At 47.2% G+C, this 22,806-nt stretch overlaps 1 protein-coding gene and 1 pseudogene across 1 annotated transcript; one reads left to right on the forward strand and one right to left on the reverse strand.

Annotated features, from left to right (window-relative positions):
* The first annotated feature begins 1,528 nt into the window (after positions 1 to 1,528).
* On the forward strand, positions 1,529 to 19,511 carry LOC126524988 (neprilysin-11-like). The gene is made up of 3 exons (XM_050173054.3): positions 1,529 to 1,672; positions 11,472 to 11,921; positions 18,192 to 19,511. Exons 1-3 carry the CDS (start codon positions 1,529 to 1,531, stop codon positions 19,509 to 19,511), a joined length of 1,914 nt encoding a protein of 637 aa, XP_050029011.2.
* Positions 19,512 to 21,800: 2,289 nt separating this feature from the next.
* On the reverse strand, positions 21,801 to 22,703 carry LOC140216555 (uncharacterized; annotated as a pseudogene).
* Positions 22,704 to 22,806: the final 103 nt, after the last annotated feature.

Below are 22,806 nucleotides of genomic sequence, written 5' to 3' on the forward strand. Positions count from 1 at the left end.
TGCCTTTGAAGGCGCGCAACATGGTAGGCTACTGCTCGGTGCGGCAGGGCCGAACGCACGTAACGGAGGCCGGTGTCAGCCTTATTCACACGTAGCCGCAGGACAAGAAGCTGCGTGAAGCTTGGCTCGCGAAACATAAAACCGGCAAACAGTAATCGGCTACAACTCGGGTATGCAGCAAGCACAGGCGCGAGGAAGATTTCTGCTACCGCGCCCGGTCTGCGATGTTCTGAAAACGCGCACTGAGACGCTCGCCCGAGTCCGCTGCCCGACTAATGTCATGAGGGTTTGGTCTATGAAGTTGTCGATGCTATCGATACTGGCAAGTTGAGTGGAGTGGAAAGGCAACGGTAAGAAGCACATTAAAGAAAAGCATGGCATAGGGTCATGCTTGTGTAATGAATTAATGCACTGGATTACAAAAAAAGGAGCAGTGGGAAATGGCACGCTGAGAACACCGATAAACATACAGTGTGACGCAACTCGAGAAATAATATTGAAAGGTCAAATAATTTAGAAGAAAAAAAAGATTGAATCGTCGCGACGGCACATTACAGTCCCCGTAGGCGTCGAAGTCTCTACAGTGAACTTATTTTTGAACAGCTCTGATAGCACCCACGCAACAATGGTTGCTTGCATACTGTCAAATGCTCATATTCTACGGCCTAAAGCTCATGGCACGGTGCGCGAAACAGTGCGCGGACAGGCATGCAGACGCGCAGTCGGTCGCTGCGAATCTGCGCGATCGCTGCATTGAGGCTTCGTTCTATTACGCTCCATTTAGTTATATAAACACTATAAGAACATATTTCACATAGCTTGCTCTCAGCGTTTACCTACCTTTCACGCAAGAAGCCGGTTCGGGAGACTCCATCGCAGCGACCGCGCGCAGTGGCGTTCACTGTACGTATTCGGTAAAGAGATAGCGTCTGTAAACGATTGTGTGCTTTCAGTTTGCCCAAGATTATTATTTAGACAGTAAAAAACTTCTCTCGTTTCGAAAGTACTTACAGAAATGTTCGGGAGAGCTCGCGCGTGGTGTTTTCAGTGAGCGCTGAAGCAAAAGCTATGAGGAGCGCGCCACGTGATCCCTCATACTACGCCAGCGAGGCGCTTCCGATAGATGGCGACTCCGTAACTCACCGCCGCCAATAGAGCCGGCGCTCCGGCGACACGCCATCGCGCCATCTTATAGTGGGTCACCGCAAGGAAGGTAGCCAACAGCACGTTCGTCTGGTTAATCTCCCAGCATTTCCTTGTTTTTCTTCTTCTCTCTGCGATGTTATCTGCATATTTCTCGTGACTTTCCCTGACAAGAACTCTTATTTTGAGCATACTTAGCTTTTTCGCCAATAGACTATTCACGGAACACGTGGCGTTTTAGTTGTAGACGAAGAAAAGCGCGAGCGTGCGAGCAAGAAGAAGCAGAAGAAGCGTGACCTCGACAGCCGTTTGGAAGACACGTTGCATAGCGCCCTGGCGAACCATTCGCAGCAACCAATCGACGACGCCAAGCGTGAACCCATCCATGTCCGAGGGCGACGAGACGCTGTGGACGGCGCTCGACTCGACTCCTCCGTTGGAAATCCCGAGGCACACGGACAGTCCCCGCTCGGTCCGCCTGGACAGCGCGTTCCGGCTCTCACGGATCTCCCGGGCCAGGCGGTCCAGCGTAAGCGCATTCGTTCTAATAAGAAATACCCTGACTCATCGTCGCCATTGACTTGTAACAGTCACCACGCGCTACAGGTGGCTTGCATTGACGCCAGCCTAGCCGCCATGTTGGAGAACCAGTACGGAGAAGGGCATTTCGCACGGTGGTTCTGCCGTGGCTCTGTGACGTCACGTTCTAGCTATCTCAGCCCCAGAGTATAGACTGACACACATTTACAAGAAACATTCCTGAATGGCGGGACGAGCGAGGAGCTATACATTCATAGGAGTTAACTTCAGTCAATCTCAGCTACTTGGTTAAATTAAGGGCAATATTCACAGGGAACAAGGCTAACGTACGGGCTCATCGTGTGTATGGTTCCTTGCATGTCCCATCCTTTAGCGCTTTTCTCTAAGTACGACGCTTAACAATCTCAGATACACGCTTCAGTGCTGTATCAGTTCTGTAATTGCAGGACTATGCAAAGGAAGCGTTTACGACTAGAGACAATTTTATTGCGATGGCAATTATATGTGCACTCCAGGGGGATTTTCTCCATCGTCGTCGCTGTCGGCATTGCCATTCAGGTATATGCAAGTGCACACATGCCATACATGCCGTATGTTAATACTATACTATTCAACCGTCAGATTGTTCAAACCAGGTTTTACGTTCTTGACTAAAATAACATTAGGAATTTCGAGAATGGCTTCCCGCAGACAAAAGCCATCAAACATAACGTTCACAGCAAACTGCCTGTACAAATCCTCTCAGACTATTGAATAATGAAAGTTCAAGACAATATCAGTGCTAAAACTTGAAAGTGATGTACTTTACTGGTGCAGCTCTTTAAGAGCTGCACAGCGGTGCCTGTGCGAGGCCATTAGGGTCTACAATGCGCGTTAAAACTTTTAAGGGTGCCCGAAATCTTAGCGCACTCGCGTATGCCGCATCCGCGCTAGTCGGACCCTCGTGTAGTTAGAACGCCGTCCGAGGAGTTCAAGTGCAACGCTAAACTCTTGCTATCGCAGTCAGTGCTTTGCCCTTCGTCCTTCAGGCGCGACCTTTTGTTTTTTGTGGAGCTAATCAGGCAACGTAGACCTGCTGCGTGCGACTCCTGAATCGGCTATACTTCGGTGATGCACGGCGAAAACCGTAAAAATAATGGCTACAAGATTATGATGACAACTCAATAAGGAATTTCGCACAATTGCTTTGTTGCAAATGCAGTCCCTGTCATGTGAAGCGGCAAAAAGGAGCCTACAACTCCGACTTTTAAGCATGAATGTAGTAACTCACCTATCTTAAAAGTGAGCTTAAGGCGCGCTATAAATCGTCCGATTTGAAAGTATTTCACAAGCAAAAAATGCACAACTGTGCATTTCTGGGTTTGGCGTCGCCTGTCTCGGGTTTAACTTTGACTCGAAGACCAAGCAACGCACCTGAGTTTGGTTGTAAATTGGCAAACGCGCAGGGTTTGGCAGCACAGATTGTTAAGCTATCACGCGCTACTAAAGCGTTGACGATAGCTATAGAAGCTGTTTATCTTGCAGTCGAAGTGTTTAAGCCTCCAACTTTCAATGGCGTGGTAACATGGAGTATACTGGAACTCACCACTCCGTTTCTTAAGTTGATGCCACGTTTCCAGCACTTCGAGTGAGCTTAAACGAGGGCTCCCGATCATACCAACGTAGGCGCATATGCTTCTCTAAAAAAAAATTCCTTCCCACGTGTATGCCTATCTCGGTGGCTGTTACATCAAAGACAACAAAGACAGTTATTTAAGCGACTTGTCACGCCTTTCGGTAGTACTACAGGTCTGTAGACCCTGGTATATCGCTGGCTGTTAATTCTTACGGTATATTCAGGCGGTCGTTTCCGAGCGCCGAATTGAATTCTGAGGCTCTACGTGCCAAAACTACGATTTGGTTATGAGGCACGCCGTTGTAGGGGACTGCTGATTAATTTTTAACCAGGTGACCATTAACGTGCTCGTAATGCACCGGACACGGGCGTTCTTGTATTTCGCTCCCATCAAAATGCGGCCGCCGCGGCCGACATGTAATCCTGCGACCTTGTGCTTAGCAGCGCAGCACCACCGCCGCTAAGCCACCATGGCGGGTCTTTCAAAACGCTCTGGCAGCGCTACAAATGTAATCTAAAAGAGTAACTATGACTTACTCTTGCGTAGGCGGATTTCACTGATGATAAGAAAGCAAGTGCACCATTTCTACACCCGTTTATTCTCGAAATACAGCTTTTAACCAGCTTTTCGCTACTTTCATATCATGGTCCGAGTGTGACCCGAATATGCCATTACTGATAATTCATTATCGACACCCTGGACAGCTTCCAACTTTTGGTTGGTCGTTGGTTGGTAACACGTTTATTCCACATACTTGAGCTCTTAAGCGCTCCGGTGGGGAAGGGATGGAGTTAAGGGAATCTCAGTTATACCCCGTAAAGAAGTGCGGAATGAAATTTGAATGACAGCATCATGAAAAGGTGCACATATCTTGCGGCCCAGCAGTTAGGCAACATGGGCCAGGGTAGGCGTAAGAGGCTGGCTGGCTAGCTGGCTATCTGGCTGGCTCGACAGATAGATAGATAGATAGATAGATAGATAGATAGATAGATAGATAGATAGATAGATAGATAGATAGATAGATAGATAGATAGATAGATAGATAGATAGATAGATAGATAGATAGATAGATAGATAGATAGATAGATAGATAGATAGATAGATAGATAGATAGATAGATAGATAGATAGATAGATAGATAGATAGATAGATAGATAGATAGATAGATAGATAGATAGATAGATAGATAGATAGATAGATAGATAGATAGATAGATAGATAGATAGATAGATAGATAGATAGATAGATAGATAGATAGATAGATAGATAGATAGATAGATAGATAGATAGATAGATAGATAGATAGATAGATAGATAGATAGATAGATAGATAGATAGATAGATAGATAGATAGATAGATAGATAGATAGATAGATAGATAGATAGATAGATAGATAGATAGATAGATAGATAGATAGATAGATAGATAGATAGATAGATAGATAGATAGATAGATAGATAGATAGATAGATAGATAGATAGATAGATAGATAGATAGATAGATAGATAGATAGATAGATAGATAGATAGATAGATAGATAGATAGATAGATAGATAGATAGATAGATAGATAGATAGATAGATAGATAGATAGATAGATAGATAGATAGATAGATAGATAGATAGATAGATAGATAGATAGATAGATAGATAGATAGATAGATAGATAGATAGATAGATAGATAGATAGATAGATAGATAGATAGATAGATAGATAGATAGATAGATAGATAGATAGATAGATAGATAGATAGATAGATAGATAGATAGATAGATAGATAGATAGATAGATAGATAGATAGATAGATAGATAGATAGATAGATAGATAGATAGATAGATAGATAGATAGATAGATAGATAGATAGATAGATAGATAGATAGATAGATAGATAGATAGATAGATAGATAGATAGATAGATAGATAGATAGATAGATAGATAGATAGATAGATAGATAGATAGATAGATAGATAGATAGATAGATAGATAGATAGATAGATAGATAGATAGATAGATAGATAGATAGATAGATAGATAGATAGATAGATAGATAGATAGATAGATAGATAGATAGATAGATAGATAGATAGATAGATAGATAGATAGATAGATAGATAGATAGATAGATAGATAGATAGATAGATAGATAGATAGATAGATAGATAGATAGATAGATAGATAGATAGATAGATAGATAGATAGATAGATAGATAGATAGATAGATAGATAGATAGATAGATAGATAGATAGATAGATAGATAGATAGATAGATAGATAGATAGATAGATAGATGAGGTACCTTAGGAATGCCAACACATTAACAAAAGTGTCGCGTGACTGTGACATTCCATAATGCAAAAGTATAGCGCAGCTGTACACGTACTTTCATTTCGCTACATATTGAGGCAAAAAATGTGAGACCGAAATCACCACCTCGACTGGCAGTGGGCCAGTGCCAGGCCTTCGCACAGGGAGGGGCAGTAGGCTAGCATGATGAGCGGCATCGGAGCCAGCTGCGGAAGAAGAGGGCCACGAACGCGCAACAAGTGGCACGAGCTCGTTCGCGCGGTTGCCCCGAAGGATGCCGACGCTCAACTCGAAGTCGGGCACCTAAGAGCTGCGTTCTGAAAACAGGGACACCACAAACAACTAAAGGAATGCAGGCGAGCGCCTGTCAGCCTTCTTCTCGGTGCCCGTTATTGCATCAGTGTGCTTCTTAATGATAGTCACATGCAAAAAGAGATGTACTAGAAACCATTGCGCGACTTCAACATCAAAGTTTGTTACTAGCAGTGCGGCTGATAAAGATACCCCCAATTTTCTTGTGCCAGCTCCTTCAATCAATCACAAACTTTATCTACGCGACTTATCCAAAATCTGCAAGACAACGGCGAATCCTAGCACGAGGAGCTGTGTCGGTCGCTTTCGCATGTACAGTTTGTCGTTTGACACGAAACTAGAGTTCTTCTCCAAAAACAAAGGAAGGCAAGTGGCTTTCACGTCACGCTCGTTTATTATTTTACATCCAACATCACTGCCGCGCGCAGATGCAATGACACGCGCGAGAAGCGTCCCAAAAATATTGCTCTCTAAAATAATGCAGGAGGAGTTATCCGGCAACGCCGGCATCACACCTGATCGAATGGCATCCTCGACGTCTTTAGGGTACAACAGGAATACTCAGCTTCAATCTCCCTTCTCTAAACAAAAGTATTGCAACCCCCCCCCCCCCCGTCTGACTCATCACGGTGACTTATTTCTATGAAGTTATTCAACAAATGTGAAATATGCAAAAACCAAAATATTCACTAGTGATTACGATACTGCCTAATGCGAAATTTGAGCGCAGCTCTATACGTGTTTTCTTTTCGCGATATGGTGACTGGCGCAGACATTAGGTCTCATCAGGCACGTTGCAAACGTAGCGATCGCAAGAGGCAGCACGTGGGTGAAGCATGGCCGCGATGCACAGCAGCCACCGCAGAGAGACCGTCGCTCATGCAGCACTTTGTTTACATATATGGTATCGGCGGACGCGTTCAGCGCTGCCTTATCAATGGCTTCATCGGTGAACAGACGTTGCGCGCTACTATGGCGCCATTTCGTAGCGATTGTCACCGCAGAACACGTCTCGCGCGGCGCTGCACTTCTCATGCTTTCGCCACGCCCTACTCCTCCGCTTTACTCCTCGCGCTCTTTTTGCTATCTCAGTCTTTCCTCCTCCGCTGCGCTCTGCGTTAGCTCTTTAATCCTTCGCTGTGCTCGTTAGCTGGGTTACGCCGAGGAACGTAGAGGGATGCCAACGCAGGAACTGGCCCACAAGAGCTGCGCTTTAAAATGGAACAACTTCTGTACGCTTCTGCCACAGTGCAGTTTGGATCCTGCGCGTTCGAGTAGGGGCTCTACCGCAAAGTACTGGAACAAAATGGTGGACCTGTACGCAACTCTGCTTTCTTTTGGAGAACATACAGTGACACTACAAATTACTGCGAGGAGGAAGTGGAAATACCGCAAGAAATAAATAAGGAGGGAAAAACTGCACAAAAAATTGGCAGTGGCTATGCCAGGATATACGTAGCGTAAAGGTACGGTTACGTTTGGTTAATCTCTTGCCTTGCTTGCTAACCTTAGCTTATCCGGCTATGGCCTTGTTTGGCCAACATCAACCGTCTCTCCCGCGCATTTATACGCACGGTGCGCCCTCCTCGCGCATGCGCAGTGCCGCGCGGCGCCGGCGCGTCTGCGGAGACTGCGACGTCACACCTCTGGAATGCCCCGCAGTCGGCGGTGGCGAGGAGCGCGCGCTGTCTGCGGCCGCGGCCGCGGTGAGGGCGACGCAGAGGCGCCTCTCGTGACGTCATGCGGCTCTCACGCATGCGTAGTATGGCAGGCGCAGAAGCACCCGAAGCTCGGCTCCAACCCGCATAGTGTAGCTTTACGCTACAAAATTCAAGGGTCTCTTATAGTTATCCTTACTTAAATGAATGCGAAGGCACTGCGGCCACCACGCGATGCTAACACATAAAGCCACAACGCAAGGTCGTTGGTTCGGGCCAATAAAGGTCGAGGGTTCAACTCCTACCATAGTTCGCGGTTTCGAGTGCCTTAATTACTGTATCCTAATCACGTGGGCCTCAAATAAGCTCGACGTAATGAACTTAAAAGGTCGTGGGTTCGGCCCCTACTAGAGGTCGTGGGTTCGAGTACTTAATTCTACCTGAATTAACTGTCCCTTAGTTATGTTAATTTCACTTTAATTGACACCAAAGGTCATGGGCTCCTCTCGTGCCAACAAAGGAGCACGAGAGGAGCCCGGTTGTCGCACGACTGTTTCTCAGCCTTCGCACGCACCAGTGCGCGATGCATTTGGGCTCCCACCCCAGGCTTCGCGGCTGCGGCGCTAGGTGGGGTGTTCTTACGAAGCGCGAAAGAGAAGTCCTGCTTCAGTACGCGTCACACACATAACTCGGTTCGATGGTGGCGCTATGTTGTGTGGCTATACTGATTGAATGCTAACGCATTACCGCCGACAGTCATCGTAAGATGGGCTCTCCCGATTTATTTATTTATTTATTTATTTATTTATTTATTTATTTATTTATTTATTTATTTATGCTTATATATGTGCAAAATAAGGACGGAGACCTCATCTCAGAAGACAATGTAAAACCAAAGGACAGTCAACGAAATTAATGCAACCATACAGTGTAAAACTGTTCCAATCTGTTTGAAATGCGTCAGCATTCCTTCGCCTGCCTAACGAGAAAACCTGTCCGTCACGAAAGACGAATAGCTGTAAAGAAAATAATATATAAGACAACAGTTTCTATGAAGCCTTTGTTTAATGATTTGATGATAGTGGAATGAAAGTCAGCTGTAGAACTAGAAGTATAGCCGGCTTGGTGCATTGTAGACATCAAGAAAATTCGGATATTGCGAAATTTGATGCCAAACACGCCAAATCCCCCGTAACGTTTCGGTGGTCGTGGGATGCGCCTTCCGTTGGGGCGTTCCTTGACCGATCGAAATGCTACCTATCTTCGAGGGCTCATGGGCTTCACGTCGCGCAACACAGACAGATAAGCAGTCAGTGACTTGATAAGGATAATGAGGAGTGATGAGGAGTTACGTGGGGCTCATCATGGTTGATATTGGTTCGACGCGAATGAATCAAGTGCTCAAGGGCGACAAGGACTTATAATGGTCGGATCAATTCTGATAATGGTATAAGCACTGATAACGGTTGATAAGGGTCTGACCATGTCCGATAAGGCTGGGAAGGGCAGATAAGTGTTGATAAGGATCAGATCGAGTCCGATTAGGCTGATAACAACCGATAAGGGTTGATAAGGGTCGGATCTAGTCCGATACGGTTGATAACGGCCGCTAAGGGTTGATAAGCTTGATACTGGTCGGATTAAGTTTCATAACATTGATAACGACACCGGGCGGCATGGATTATGAGCAAGTAGCACAATCCTTACTAACTTCCAGAGAAGTTTCCTTGAGAATTTTTATTCCAGTCTCCTGACGTCAAACTTGCGTAGCCGCCGATGCAAGCATCGGGTGGTGACTCGTATTGTCGTTTCAACCGCCCTATCAAACGCTCTCATCGTTTATTGGGGGTCATTTTTGTTTGCTATTAAAGCGAACAGCTTCGCCTACCTTGACAGGTATTTCTCATATTACTGGCTGACAAGAGGCGAGGAGCGCGCGGAATGAGAGACGGTTTCGGTGGGGCCGAGCTTGCGCAATGAAAGTAGATAAACAGATAAGATGTCTGGTGTCGGCGTCTGCGATTGGCCTAATTCTAATTGCTTAGCTTGCGCTGGCTGCTTAAAAATTGCGGCGGCGTGCCACCCAAGGTCACAAACGGCGCTAAAACGGATCCTCAGCGCAGGAGAGTTGCTAAATAGATGTCGCGAATGTGTCGAAAGGGCTCACCCACCTTATACTGCCACACAAGAAGTTTTCTTATAGGCCAATAAATTCATTCTCTCTGGCAGGTCCCAGCAGCCAGCGCCAAAGCGATCCGTAGGCAGGCATCTATTCCTTTCGGAGCGGGGCATTCTCCGCCAATTCCGAAAAACTTCAGCGCCCGCATTCACGAAAAACGTTTACGCTAGAACTATTCGCAACAGCAAATTCCAGGCAATCTTGATGATGGAATAAAGTTAGCAAAAGCGGCCAGCCAATGACAAAGATATCTTGCAAACGTAAAGCTCTGTGAATACGGCTCTAGTTCCTTTCGGCATATTTATGCATCTTATTGCGCACACCTCACTGTGATGTGCTCAGTTCTCGCGATTATGTGAGGTCCCATGACAGATTGGCAAAGTCGGCGCAGCCCGAAAGCTTTTGACGAATAAGGGAGGTTTATGACGGTTGTGGGGTGTAGAGTAGGAAATAATTATTTTCTTTTGTTTGGTCTAACCATGCATAATCAGTGTGTACACGTATTATCTATCAGAATGGTAGTTTTGGCGGTTTTCGTGCCGTCGCGTGACAGACAGGCGACGGGGGGGGAGGGGGGGTGTCCGAAAGTGTTAGGCCAATCGGGGAGGGCTGGTTGCAACAAACAAATGAATAGAATCAGTTTGGAACAGCTTTACGTTAGAGCTCCCCAGACATGTTTTACGAATCGCATAGCCTCATCGATTGCTGCTATACGTTTCGCGAAATGTGACTGATACCTAATACAAAGAAGAATATATGAATTATATTGCATTTCAAAATTAATAAAAACACAACATGACAGCATATGGATGAACTTAACAAAGCGGCGACGTCCCAAATCTAAAGTTCAATTTCCTATAAAGCTAGTCACCAGAAAGGCGAAGAATTTATTGCGATAGCACAATTCTAGTGCATGAGCTGGTCTACTCGAAGAGGCGGGCGTTAATTCTCCAATGATAAAAATGCCTGATCGGCTAATTATCAAAAATTAAATACTAAAGTTTTTTAGCTAATTACTTTATGGCACATGTTGCAGTTTACAAATTCTAGCCGGGGAGTTCGCAATGCGGATCCACTTGGCAGACAAATGCACTGGCGTTCCAGTTACTTTTGTGCTTCTATATATAAAGACGACGTTTTGTTAAGAAAGTAAGTGGAACGACAGTGCATTTTTAGCGCATGTTTGACGGCGCACATCGCGTAAATGGTGTCATCCACACAATTCTTTTCAAGCGGAAATGACTAGAAGTATCACCCTCTAGAATTTGTAGCAGCCGTCCGTCTCTACGTTGTCCCCGCTCCGCGGAAAGCCAGGTTACCTCGCCGTGCCTTGCCGTGGGGGTCAGAGCAGTACAAATGAGACCAAATTCCCTGTCAGTACTGCTTTAGTAATGTACAAATTTGTGTCCAGCTGTAGCCAGTTGCACTTGACGCTTCGGTCACCCCCGGCATTTGAACTACGCTGACGCCAATTCAGTTTCTTATAATGTCGTACTTCGAATCCCGTGATAAATGTCAGCTAAATATCTGACCACTCGCCCATTTCTGGTTGTTTCCTAACGACGCACTTCGTGCCCCGTCACAGTCATATAGGTTACGAAACCAACCGCCCCGGAACCGGCGGGGCACGTTTCCCCCAGACACGCCGACCCACGCTCGCTATTCGCCTGCGGCTTGTGCTGCGCGCGCGACCCGGGTCCTTCTGCTCGCACGCAGGACCACTCTCGGCGCATCTCCTCCCTGCTCTACCAGAGCCGCAAGCACTCCTCGCGCGTCTTCTTCTACGGCGCCGTGCTGCTCTCTCTGGTGGTGCTGTCCAGCTTCATCGTGCTCTTCTTCCTCCGCCAGATCAAGGCCGTCATGGTGGCCGGGCACACAGCCGACGTGTGCGGCACCGACGACTGCATGCTGCACGCCAGCGAGCTGCGCGCCCGCATGAACGCCGCGGCCGACCCGTGCCACAGCCTGCACGCCTTCGTCTGCGGCGGCGGCCCGCGGGCCTCGCAGCGCGACGAGGAGCGGCGAGCGACGCGAATGTACGGCGAGGTCATGGCCTACGACTCGCAGAAGTACCTCACGGCCGGCAACTGCAGCCACCGCGAGTCGCGCGCCGACACGAAGGCCCAGACCGCGTACGCGGCGTGCCTGAAGCGGACGCCTTCCGAGGTGAGTGCGGCAACCTTTCTGCGCTGCGGCTTGCCGAGGCTGCCAGCAGCTATACCCGATACAATTCGAAAGAACGCCACAGCCTCTGTATTCCAACGTTTTAGCACCCATCGCTACACCGTTACCACTAACAGCCATAGGCGTATCTGCCGGGGGGGGGGGGGGTGGCACTTGCTCCCCCACTCTCAGAACTAGGGGAGTCAAGTAGGCCCTACCCCCCCCCCCCCCCCAAGCACACACTTTTAAAAGCCGGGAATACGGCGCCTGTGGTCCCGACCAAGATCAGTCGAGTCTATACAAAAACCGCTTGAAGCCCTGATGATGGGGGTCTGGCCTCTCTACTAGCTGAACGCGGAGTCTGGTTTTTCAGGACACTCATCGCCGGTATGTATAAAGCGCTCACGGTCGCTCAGTTCACGCTGGTAAATCGCCATACCTCTACAATTATGCAGTAGACTTCCAAGACTTGATCAAGGCATTGAGTCGGTCTACTTGGTCTGTCATACTAGGAAAATGAATAGCGCTATTGAGGTTCCCAGTACTTTCAAGACTGGTTTAATTTATTTGGCCATGAAAGGTGTTCTCACGGTAAAACTAGAGGCCGCACGAAGCGTTCGCTTCTCGCTGCCAGCGCTCTTCATCACGACAGCATTGTGACAGCGAGTGCTCATGGTCATACAGTGAGATGCGTTTATATTTGCCTATGCGTGCGTAACACCATGCTTGTCATAGGCGTATCTACGTGTGGGGAGGGAGACACGCCCCCCCCCCCCCCCTTAGTCAGAAGTGCAAGGGCAAAAGCAGGCCATTTCCCCCCCCCCCCCCTGCCCTAACAAACGCAAACTTTTGAAAGCGGGCACTGTCTCGGCTGCACACTGACAAGTCCAACAAAAACAACAACTAACGCCAAGTTTTTTTTCAGAATTTCGCCCACATAGATACGATTTCTTTATTACGTTAAGGCTGTTAAAGCTAGGCAATCCTAGCTGCTCTGGTTGGGCAGCTAGGATTGCCTCTCGGACATCGCCGTCACGTGCTGTAGCAGATGACGATCGGCCGACTGCACTAAGCAGTTAAGGGTTACCGCACTTTGCGGTGCGAGATGCCTTCGGGACGTACGTTGCACGCCTGCACTGCTGAGAAAGCTGTCGTTTGGCACTCCAAAACAAGTTTTAATACAAACAAGTTTAATATACCATCCCCTGCATCATCCCGTGTTTGTTGGGGCCATCTACCTAACCATTTCTGCAAACACAAAATCAGGGGCCCTATAATGTAAAACTATTCCAGTGTGTTTTTATTCCAATCTCCTGATGTCAAATTTGCGTAACCGCCGACGCAAGCATAGGGCGGTGACACGCAGGGTCGTCTAAACAGACTAATCGAACGCTCTCCGTGTTTACAGGAGGTCACTTTTGTTTGCTTTAAAAATTAAAAACGAATATCATTGCCTGCACTGAGCGGCTTGCCTTATCTAATTGGCTGATAAGAGGGGAGAAGCACGCTCAAGTCGAGAGCGAGTCAATGGGACCGAGTAAGGGGCGCTATAACGTAAAAAAATTAATTTATGGGGTTTGACGTGCCAAAACCATTTTCTGATTATGGGGCACGCCGTAGTGGAGGACTCCGGAAATTTTGACCACCTGGGGTTCTTTAACGTGCACCTAAATCTAAGTACATGGGTGTTCTCGCATTTCGCCCCCACCCAAATGCGGCCGCCGTGGCCGGAATGCGATCCCGCGACCTCGTGCTCAGCAGCCCAACAACATAGCCGAGCAACCACCGCGGGTCCTATAACGTAGAACTATTCCAATATGTTCTTATTCCAATCTCCTGACGTCAAATTTGCGTAACCGCTGACGCAACATCTGGCGGTGACCCACAGGGTTGTCTGAACAGACCAATTAAACGCTCTCCTCGTTGTAGGAGGTCACTATTGTTTGCTTTCAAAACGAATAACATATTGCCTACACTGAGCGGCTTGTCTTATCTCATTGGCTGGCAAGAGGCGAGGAGTACGCTCAAGTGGAGAGGGATTCTATGGGGCCGAGTCAGTGCACTGAACATCGATAAACGGATGAAGAAGGTGGTGCCGGCGTCTGCAATTGGTCCGCTTTCCTTTACTTAGCTTGCTGTGGCTGGTCGAAAATCGCGGTGGCTAAGAACGCCGTTATAACAGATTCTCAGCAAAGAAGAGTTGGCAGAGCGAGGGCGTAAACGCGCCGAAAGTGCTCGAAAACGCTACACTGCCGCGCAAAAAGATTTATTGTACGCAAATAAACCAAAGCTCTCTTGCAGGTGCGAATAGCCTGTGCCTAAGCGATCAGCGGCAGCCATCATTTATTCCTTTCGGAACGGGGCACCCTGCGGCTATTCAAAAAAAAATCAATTTTGTTCTGGATATTAATGCATCTTTAATGCGCACACGTCACTTTGACGCGGTGAGTTTTCGTAGTTCTGTGACGTCGCGTGACAGGCAGGTGAAGTGGGTGAAGCCTAAAAACTTTTCACCAATAGCCGAGGGCTAATGGCGAAAAGGCGTCGAATCAGAAATAACTATTTTTTCTTTTGTTCGGTCCAATCATGCATAATCAGTCTGTATACGTCATATCAGATAGGGAGCTATCGCGGTTTTCGTGATGTCGCGTGACAGACAGGCGAAGTGGGGATGGTTGTAAAAAGCTTTTGACCAATCGCGGAGGACTGATTGCAAAATCAGAATATAAAAGTTTGGAATAGTCTTACGTTATAGCTCCCCAGTACACTGAAAATCTATAACCGGAAGAAGAGGGTGGTGCCGGCGTCTGCGATTGGTCCACTTTCCCTTACTTAACTTGCGGTGGCTGGTCGACAATCGCGGTGGCGTGCAACGGAAGGTTAATAAAACCGCTAAAACAGATCCTCAGCAAAGAAGAGTTGGCAGAGCGAGGTCGTAAACGTGCTGAAAGTGCTCGGAAACGTAAGACGGCCACGCAAAAAGTTTTATTGTACGCAAATAAACGCATGTTCTCCGGCATGTTCGAGTATCAAGTGCCTGAGCGATCGGTGGCAGCCATCTTTTATTCCTTTCGGGACAAGGAAGCCTGCAGCTATTCAGAAAAAATTTCAATTTTGTTCGGGATATTAATGCATCTTTAACGCGCACACGTCACTTTGACACGGTGAGTTTTCGCGATTCCAATGTGGCAGTCCTTCAGACTCTCGAAGTTTCACTTTCACATTGGACCATGTAAATAAAACAAACAAATATTTAGATATCAATTGCGTTTATCTTTCAAAAAGGCGTTAAGTAAGTTGTACGGTACAGGTGATTTCTTTATATCGAAGTTACGCATACCATGCTCGCTAATGATAAGGTCCTCCAAAGGCGGAAGTGAGGCTTCAAATATTCGATAGATCTTGTTACCATTAGTAAGTATGGACTTAAAATGTTTATTGAAGATATTAGATACTGCTTGTGCATCACTGACCAGAACACCTTTAATTTCTAACTGACCATAGGTCTTCGAGGTTGGGGAAACCCAAACGCCAGAATTTCTCGGGAGACACTAACATAAAGTTGGGTAAAGATTCTTAAAAATTACGCTGTTTGTCAATGAACGTATGCCCTTTTTAGCTGAGAAGTAAGGAAAGGGGATCTTTCGTTTCAATTCAGGAGAAAGAATATTTGCTTTTCTTTCTCATCAGCTTCAGTATTGTCTTTAGCTGCAGTGTCGCCCGAGAAATCCACGCGCTTTTTTGTTTTCTTTTAGCAATAATCGGCCCGCGACAATCAGTACATTCATGTACCATGTTCTTAAACTGATCCCAAAGTTTCTGACCACTGGAAGTGTTATTACAATATGTGTAAAAATTAATAAAGTCAAGAACGTGATCCCACCTCAAATTTTGAGTCTCTCGCTTGACCGTAAAGCAGTTGTTCTCCAGCGTAGTTTGTCGCAGCCAATACCCATGCAGTGCCAATTGAACGCACAGAGAGGAGGAACGTCTCGCAAAGTCTGCCCGAACGCAACGTCTGACCCACGTTCATTTACGCGAGTGCTCGAAGCGCCGCTACTCTTCTTAACACAAGAACTCTTACCACATGGGTGTGTAAATGTTGTCTCATATGTACAGCACGCCTTTTAGCGATCTCCTAGTAACGGCTGACAAGAACCTGTTGGCCGAGAGCTCATTAGGTAGAAAATAATGGCCGAGAGCGCTAACTAAACCGCCGATACATTCCTTATTCTGCTCGCCTTCTCGAGCAAATCTAGTTTGCCTCTGCCGACACACAAATACACCTGCCCTCCCTGTCTTCATGAGAATCCTTTTGAAATTATAAAATATTGTCACACGTGCGCCCTACAAACACTAGAAATTGTGAGCGCCTGTTGTTGGGAGTTTTCAAACTGCACATATTAAAAATTCGAGCCTTGGTCGGAAAGCAGCCATCGTTTTCTAAAATTTACAAAGTGTGTCATTATGAATAGCAATAGAGACAGCAGAGTACTACAAAAGCCGTCAGCTGCCCCAAAGCACTTTGCAGTAACACCTTTGGTAAAGCAATGAAGGGGGCTAGTTGGCGAACGTTCATGGTTATATTGCGCTTAGTTTTACACTGACGATAATAAGTGAAGGACGAGCTACGTCCGTCCACGTCCTGTCCTTCACTTAATATCGTCAGTGTAAAACTAAGCGCAATATAACCATGAAGTAACACCTTTCTTTGTGAGTTTCTTTACGCTCATACAAGAACTGTAAACGTTCCATGAGCGTCGATACTCTTTAAGTAGTAGGACACTGGTTACAAATGATGGTCTATTGTACCATCAGAGTCTCAAGAGTCAACATTTCTTGCGCTCTCTAGTGCTCAGTTTTCGTAACTTCTCAGAATATTGTAACTAAATTCATCAAACCCTTTATCGAATTTTTAGCACACTTTTGGTGGCCGTAAATAGCCGGTAAGTTGCCCCGGTAACATTTCTCGAGTGAAAACGGACGTTTGGGCGACTTGGTAAGCCATTTTAAGCAGAACAGCGCGTATTTTGACCGCGACAAGGAGAGAGGCACGACACAGACAAGCGCTGAACAGCGCTTGTCTGTGTTGTGTCTTTTTCCTTGTCCCTGTCAAAATACGCGCTGTTCTGTTTAAAATTTCTGAAGTGACCTTGGTAGTTTTTTTTTTTTTTAAGCAGACCGACGACCTTAATACAGAGCCATGTGGTCGCATACGAAAGTTGCTTTTATAAGCACTAACTTCAGATCTAAACGCGCCATGGTTGCTTAGCGGCAACGGCGTTCCGCTGTTGCGACGCCATTTCGATGGGGGAGAAATGCAGAAACACCCATCCAGCGTGCATTGGGTGCACGTTATAGGACCACAGGTGGTCAAAATTAATCCGGAGTACCCTCCCACCCCCCCCCTGTGGCGCGCTCCATAATGAGATCAGCGTTTTAGCACGTAAAACCCCAGAATTAATTTCATCTTGAGATCTGACAACGTTCGAAAAAAATCGGAGGTTGTCTTTTTCACATTCCCACCGTTGACTTGACATCGCTGGATGTAATTTAAGGTTATGGATAAATTACAGGCAAGACGTCTAAAAACGCACAAAAAGACAATAAAAGGAAGAAAATTCATTCAAGTCATCATTATCAATTTGCTACTTTTTACTAAAGAGGTGTGTTCTACGTCGCGAGCTGGCGATGTTTCCCAAAAAGAGTTACCGACACTGATATGCTGCTGACATACAATAATTGTAAAACTTTCAAGAGAAAAGAGCGGAGTTAGACACTCTTTTACAAGTTGGACAGTGATTACTAACGCTAGTCTATTTAACTAATCATCAGAGACGCGAGGGTAGACATTTCTTACATCATATAGTGTCACTGAGAACCGCCGCTACGTGATCGCACGGTCAACGCGGGAGTCTCATTTATTACACAAATTAAAGCACCACTTCTATATTGGAGCTCCAAAATTAGTAGCAAGGATCCACAGCCATCCGTTAAAGAACAAATGCACGATATTCAATTGCACATCAACATGCATTCTATTGAAAGCAACAGAAAGTCGATAGGAATAAAGAACAACAGTACCTCTATAATTACTTTTGTAAGGGACTACTGTATATATTCAACCGACACAGCTAAAACTAGAAAGAGCGTAAACTTGTGTTCAGAGGTTGCTCTTATAGGTCAAATCCTATGGCGGAAGCCGAATTAGTATACGCGGGAAGCGAACACCGAGGTCAATGGCTACATTTGAGAGATTTCTTACATGCGCAGTCGGGAACGCAAGCGGCCCACTTCGTGGACTTCATGAAGGAGCGACGGATACCGTGGCCAAACGACCCTCCGGAGCACGTCGACCTCCTGGACGTCCTGCTGGATCTGGTGATCAACTGGAGGGTCGCCCTGCTCTTCGACCTGAGACGAAGCACGAGAAAGTTCCACACGGCCAGCTTCGTGTTCCAGGAGCCCGGGCCGTTGATCGAACTACGAAGGCAGCAGGTGGGTCACGTGTACGAGAACGAAGAGGACACCGAGCAGCTGATCACGAGAGTCGCAACGTTCCTCGGAAAAAGCAGAGGGAACATCACCAAGGGGCAGATCGACGTCCTGCGTCGCGACGAGATGACGCTCACGTCGAATCTGGCAGCATGCAGCGACGAACGCGGAAATGACGTCCTCGTCACCCTGAAACAGGTCCAGGACATGGCTCCAAACATGAAGCCCCAGTCCTGGCTGACGCTTCTCAAACGCCACCTGAACGACGACTCGTTGACGTCGGAAACGACGGTCTTCGCCTACGACGAGCAGCGCCTCGAGGCCCTGTCAGAAGCTCTCACTTTGCTACCTCCGGCGAGAAGTCTCAACGTGGTCGGGTGGCTGTTTGCCTACGCTTACATCTGGGTCGTGAACCCCGACTTCGATCAGCTTCGGCCCAGCGGCGACAACGAATCTAACCACACGCTCAACAAGACGCTCTGCTTTCTCGCAGTCCACGAATCGTTCGGCCAGCTGCAAATACTGCACAACTTCGTCAAGCGCTTCGAGCACGGCGACATCCAGATGACCTCGAAAGTGCTGCAGAACACCGTCGACACGTTTGTGCAGCTGGTCCAAAACTCGGACGCCATCACAGAGTCGACCAAGGCGACGGCTGTGGCGAAGATCAAAAGTCTGTGCCAAGAACGATGTGCCGTGAGGGTGTCGAACAGGCGTATCCTGGACTGGCTGTACAGAAGCTTTCCCAACAGCTCTTCGAGCTTCTTCGACGCCTGGCTCAGCACACGAAAGGCGCTCGTGGCGCTGCTCAAGTCCGGGAATCCTCACCCGGTGATGACGGCCCGCTTCAAGTGGCGTACGCAGAATATCCGCTACCTGCACTCCATCAACTTCCTGCAGGTCAGAATGTTCGCCTTCTACCCACCCTCCTTCTATATCCACGGCTCGCCCTCGATGTCGTACAGTGGACTGGGCTTCCAGATGGCCAGCAGCATCGCCAATGCCGTCGTTGGACGCGGCCGAAGCATCGGCGAGGGCCTCTCGAGACGCTTCTGGTGGTCGTACGACTCTCAAAAGCTGCCGTTGGGACGAGGCTAGCTCGGTGCACGACAAGCGCTTCATTAAGGAACTGTTCGCCCTCAAGCTGGCCGTTAAAGCCCTGGAAAGCACGGCTGCCGGTGACAAGGCGTTCTTGCAGCTGCAGCCCTTAGAGACACTGACGGGCAGGCAGACCTTCTACGCCAGCTTCTGCAGCCGGTTCTGCCATCGCATCGATGGCGAAAACTGGTGCAACCTCGCCATGCACGAAGACGGTTATAGCCGCGCTTTTGGCTGCCATTCCGTGTGGCCCAGATACATGAAAGTCGATCCAGAGTGCCTTGTTGTGTAGTGGTGCACTTCGGGCGCTATTTCCGCTTTTCATGTGCGCTTATACGCATTTCGAACTGCGCCAGCGAGTGACATATGTTCCGCGATGACTGAGTTAGCTCGAATGCAATGCTGTCCAATGTTATGTGGTTCATGCCTAAAGAATTCCTTTAATCTAACCTGTTCATCCCGTGAAGCACCCAGCAACAGCTTTCAGTTTCTCTACTACTAGTTCTAAGTCCTACGCATATTTCATTGTTGTTCCTGTCGACCTGTGTGGTCGCAGCGGGCAGGTATAGTTACTTTTGATCTCTCGACTCACTCGAAGTGTGTTCATTTCCAGAGTCAGCGTTTGCTTTTCGCGACGAGGCAGCAATGAAACTAGTCTGAATTGGATTACGTGTGAATAATAGAGATGTTACTAAAGTTGTAAAAAGCGAACAGTTACGCAATCAAAACTCTTTACATTGTTTTGCGGCACTGAATTTTTCAAGTGCGACGATCAGCTTCTCAACCAGTGCAGTGCGTGCGTGCGTGCGCGTGCGTGCTATGAGGTAGCACGGTACGGACAAATTGCAGAGGTTTGGAATAAAAGATTGAGTAGTAACGAGAATAATGATCGTCACCGATATGTTCATTTTAGAAGGAACAAGCCAGAGCAAAGTGATATTGCTAAGAAGGAAATTATTTTGCTAACCACATCGCACAGTGCGGAAGTTGACTCCATATATGGAAATACGCGGCACTGTATGTCGACGAGGTCAACTCCTAAAAAAACCGAGCCATCTCCATGACATTACATTACATCCATTACAGTGTTCAAACCAGGGTGTCGAACCAGAACCGAACCGAACCCGTATTTTTTCTGCCATTTTGGAACTGAACCCGAACGGTAACGAATAGAAGGTACCGTTCCGAAGCGGTTCCGGGAGCGGAGGTTTAGAGCAGAGCAGCCTGGTAAAGAGAGAACTTTATCTGCTCGAAGCATTAAGAAAAACGGGAGACGTTGCCGAGTGATAAAGCGGTAGCATCGTCTGTCCACGCTCTGCACATCCTGATAGAACCATCATAAATCGTAATAGGCGGGCTGATTTTTGTCAAGTTATCAGCCTCTTGTGATCCCCGTTTGTCACAAGAAATCGGCGCACATATGAAAAACCCTACGCGGCTTAGTGGGTTTAGTGGGTCGTACCAACCTCAATATTTTTTGCGCTCCTTGGCGATTCCAAATTTTGCGGCGCTATCCCTGTCGCCCAATCAGAAAATTTAGCTGCGCGCAAAGAAAAGTTTTTAGGTGACGACAACCTAAACACTATAAAATGGCTTTTTTTTTATGCACGTATTGCCTTTATGCTGTTTTTAGCGTAAGACTAACATCTCGCGCTGACGTTTGTCTAGTGCATATTTTGTATTCATCCAAGGATTTTCGGAACAAGTATTTATACGAGATAATACTGTAGGAAGCAACTAGCCTGAAAGAAAAAGAAATGAGGTGCGATCAACATGGTTTGATGCGAAGGAAATCCGATAGCATCCTTCAATACCTTCTCTTCCTTTGTGCGACCGTTCTGCCGCCTTGGAATACCAGCGACCACTACGGCTGCTTGTTACTTTACTAACCTACTATATCTTTACTAGAACCTAACCGCTGTCACCTGTCGCTGAAGTGTCATTAGCAAGTTGCTATCGTCGGTGTTTCCCTATAGTGAGCGAGTGATTATAGCCGTTCCTTTCTTCTAGCCAGTTTGTTAGAAGGCGGTAGGTGGGAAGAATGAAATCCCTCTAAACGCTACCTGCCACGCTTGACAGGTGCAGGCTGACGCGCGACGCCGGACAGTTTTCGACTTCTAGCACTGCTAATGCTCTCGCGTTCAAGCTAAAACGCCGTTGAAACTATAGGTACATAAAAAGCGCAGCAGACCAACCAATTTTTTTTTTCAATGCGAAAGAATTACTTGGCCCATTTAGCAAAAATACACGCGCGCGCGCGCGCGCGCGTGTGTGTGTGCGCGAGATCTTTTATTCTTCACACATATTCCTTCTCCAAGAAACACTGCACTCCCAGTTCTTGATTGTCATAAAGAAAGCTTTGTGGTCGGAGAAATAGACGGGTATATATATATATATATATATATATATATATATATATATATATATATATATATATATATATATATATAAAAGCTTAACTTGCTGCACCAATGCCTGGTTCTCAAATACGAGGTCTCTGCAAGTATTTCGCGAGGTTGTCACAGCCGTGGGAGGCGTTACGATCGAGAGGAACGAGATGTTCTTCCGCATAAGTGGTAACAAATTCCTGTTTGTCTTTATATCTACATTAAAGTCCCCCACTACTAACATTGGTGTGGATCGATGGGCGGTTAATGCGAGTCGCAGGAAGTGCACGACGTGTTTGGTGAGCGCGGTAGGGGAGAAGTAGACAGCCACTACCAGCAAGCCGTTGCCCAACTTTGCGACGCGCAATTCACCAACTTCACCTCACGTGCCAAACATTTCGATCGGTATTGCAGAGAGACCCGTACACAAGTAGATAGCCACTCCTGCCGCTCTGCTGTGGGCTCTGCAAGCGCCACAGCAGTACTGGTAATCTGTGTTTGCGAAAGGCTCTTCGGGATTCGTTTGGGTTTCCGCACGGCAAAATACAGAGGCATGTCGTAGAATGCGATCGTAATGCACGTCCTTGGCATGTACGGCAAGGGAGTGAACGTTAACCGCGGAGATCGACAAGTAGTGCGGCTGTTCAGTCATGGCGAGGCACTTGGCGGTGATGGTGTCGAGTTTGTGGGACTGCAACCGACGAAATTCATCGGCGCGCTCTCGCGCGGTAGCCGCCACGAAGGAGTGGGGAGGGGTGAAGGGGTACACGCAGTGGCGAACGGCGGCGGCTGAGCGTTTCGGCATAGAATAAAGAACAAACTTAGAGAAGGGAAATTGTACCTTCCGCCGTGGTTCGAAAATAAGCAGCGGCAGCGCATGGAACTTACTTTGGGGGACGCCAGATGAC

This window comes from Dermacentor andersoni, chromosome 3, assembly GCF_023375885.2.
Source record: "Dermacentor andersoni chromosome 3, qqDerAnde1_hic_scaffold, whole genome shotgun sequence".
Classification (NCBI taxonomy): Eukaryota; Metazoa; Arthropoda; class Arachnida; order Ixodida; family Ixodidae; genus Dermacentor; species Dermacentor andersoni.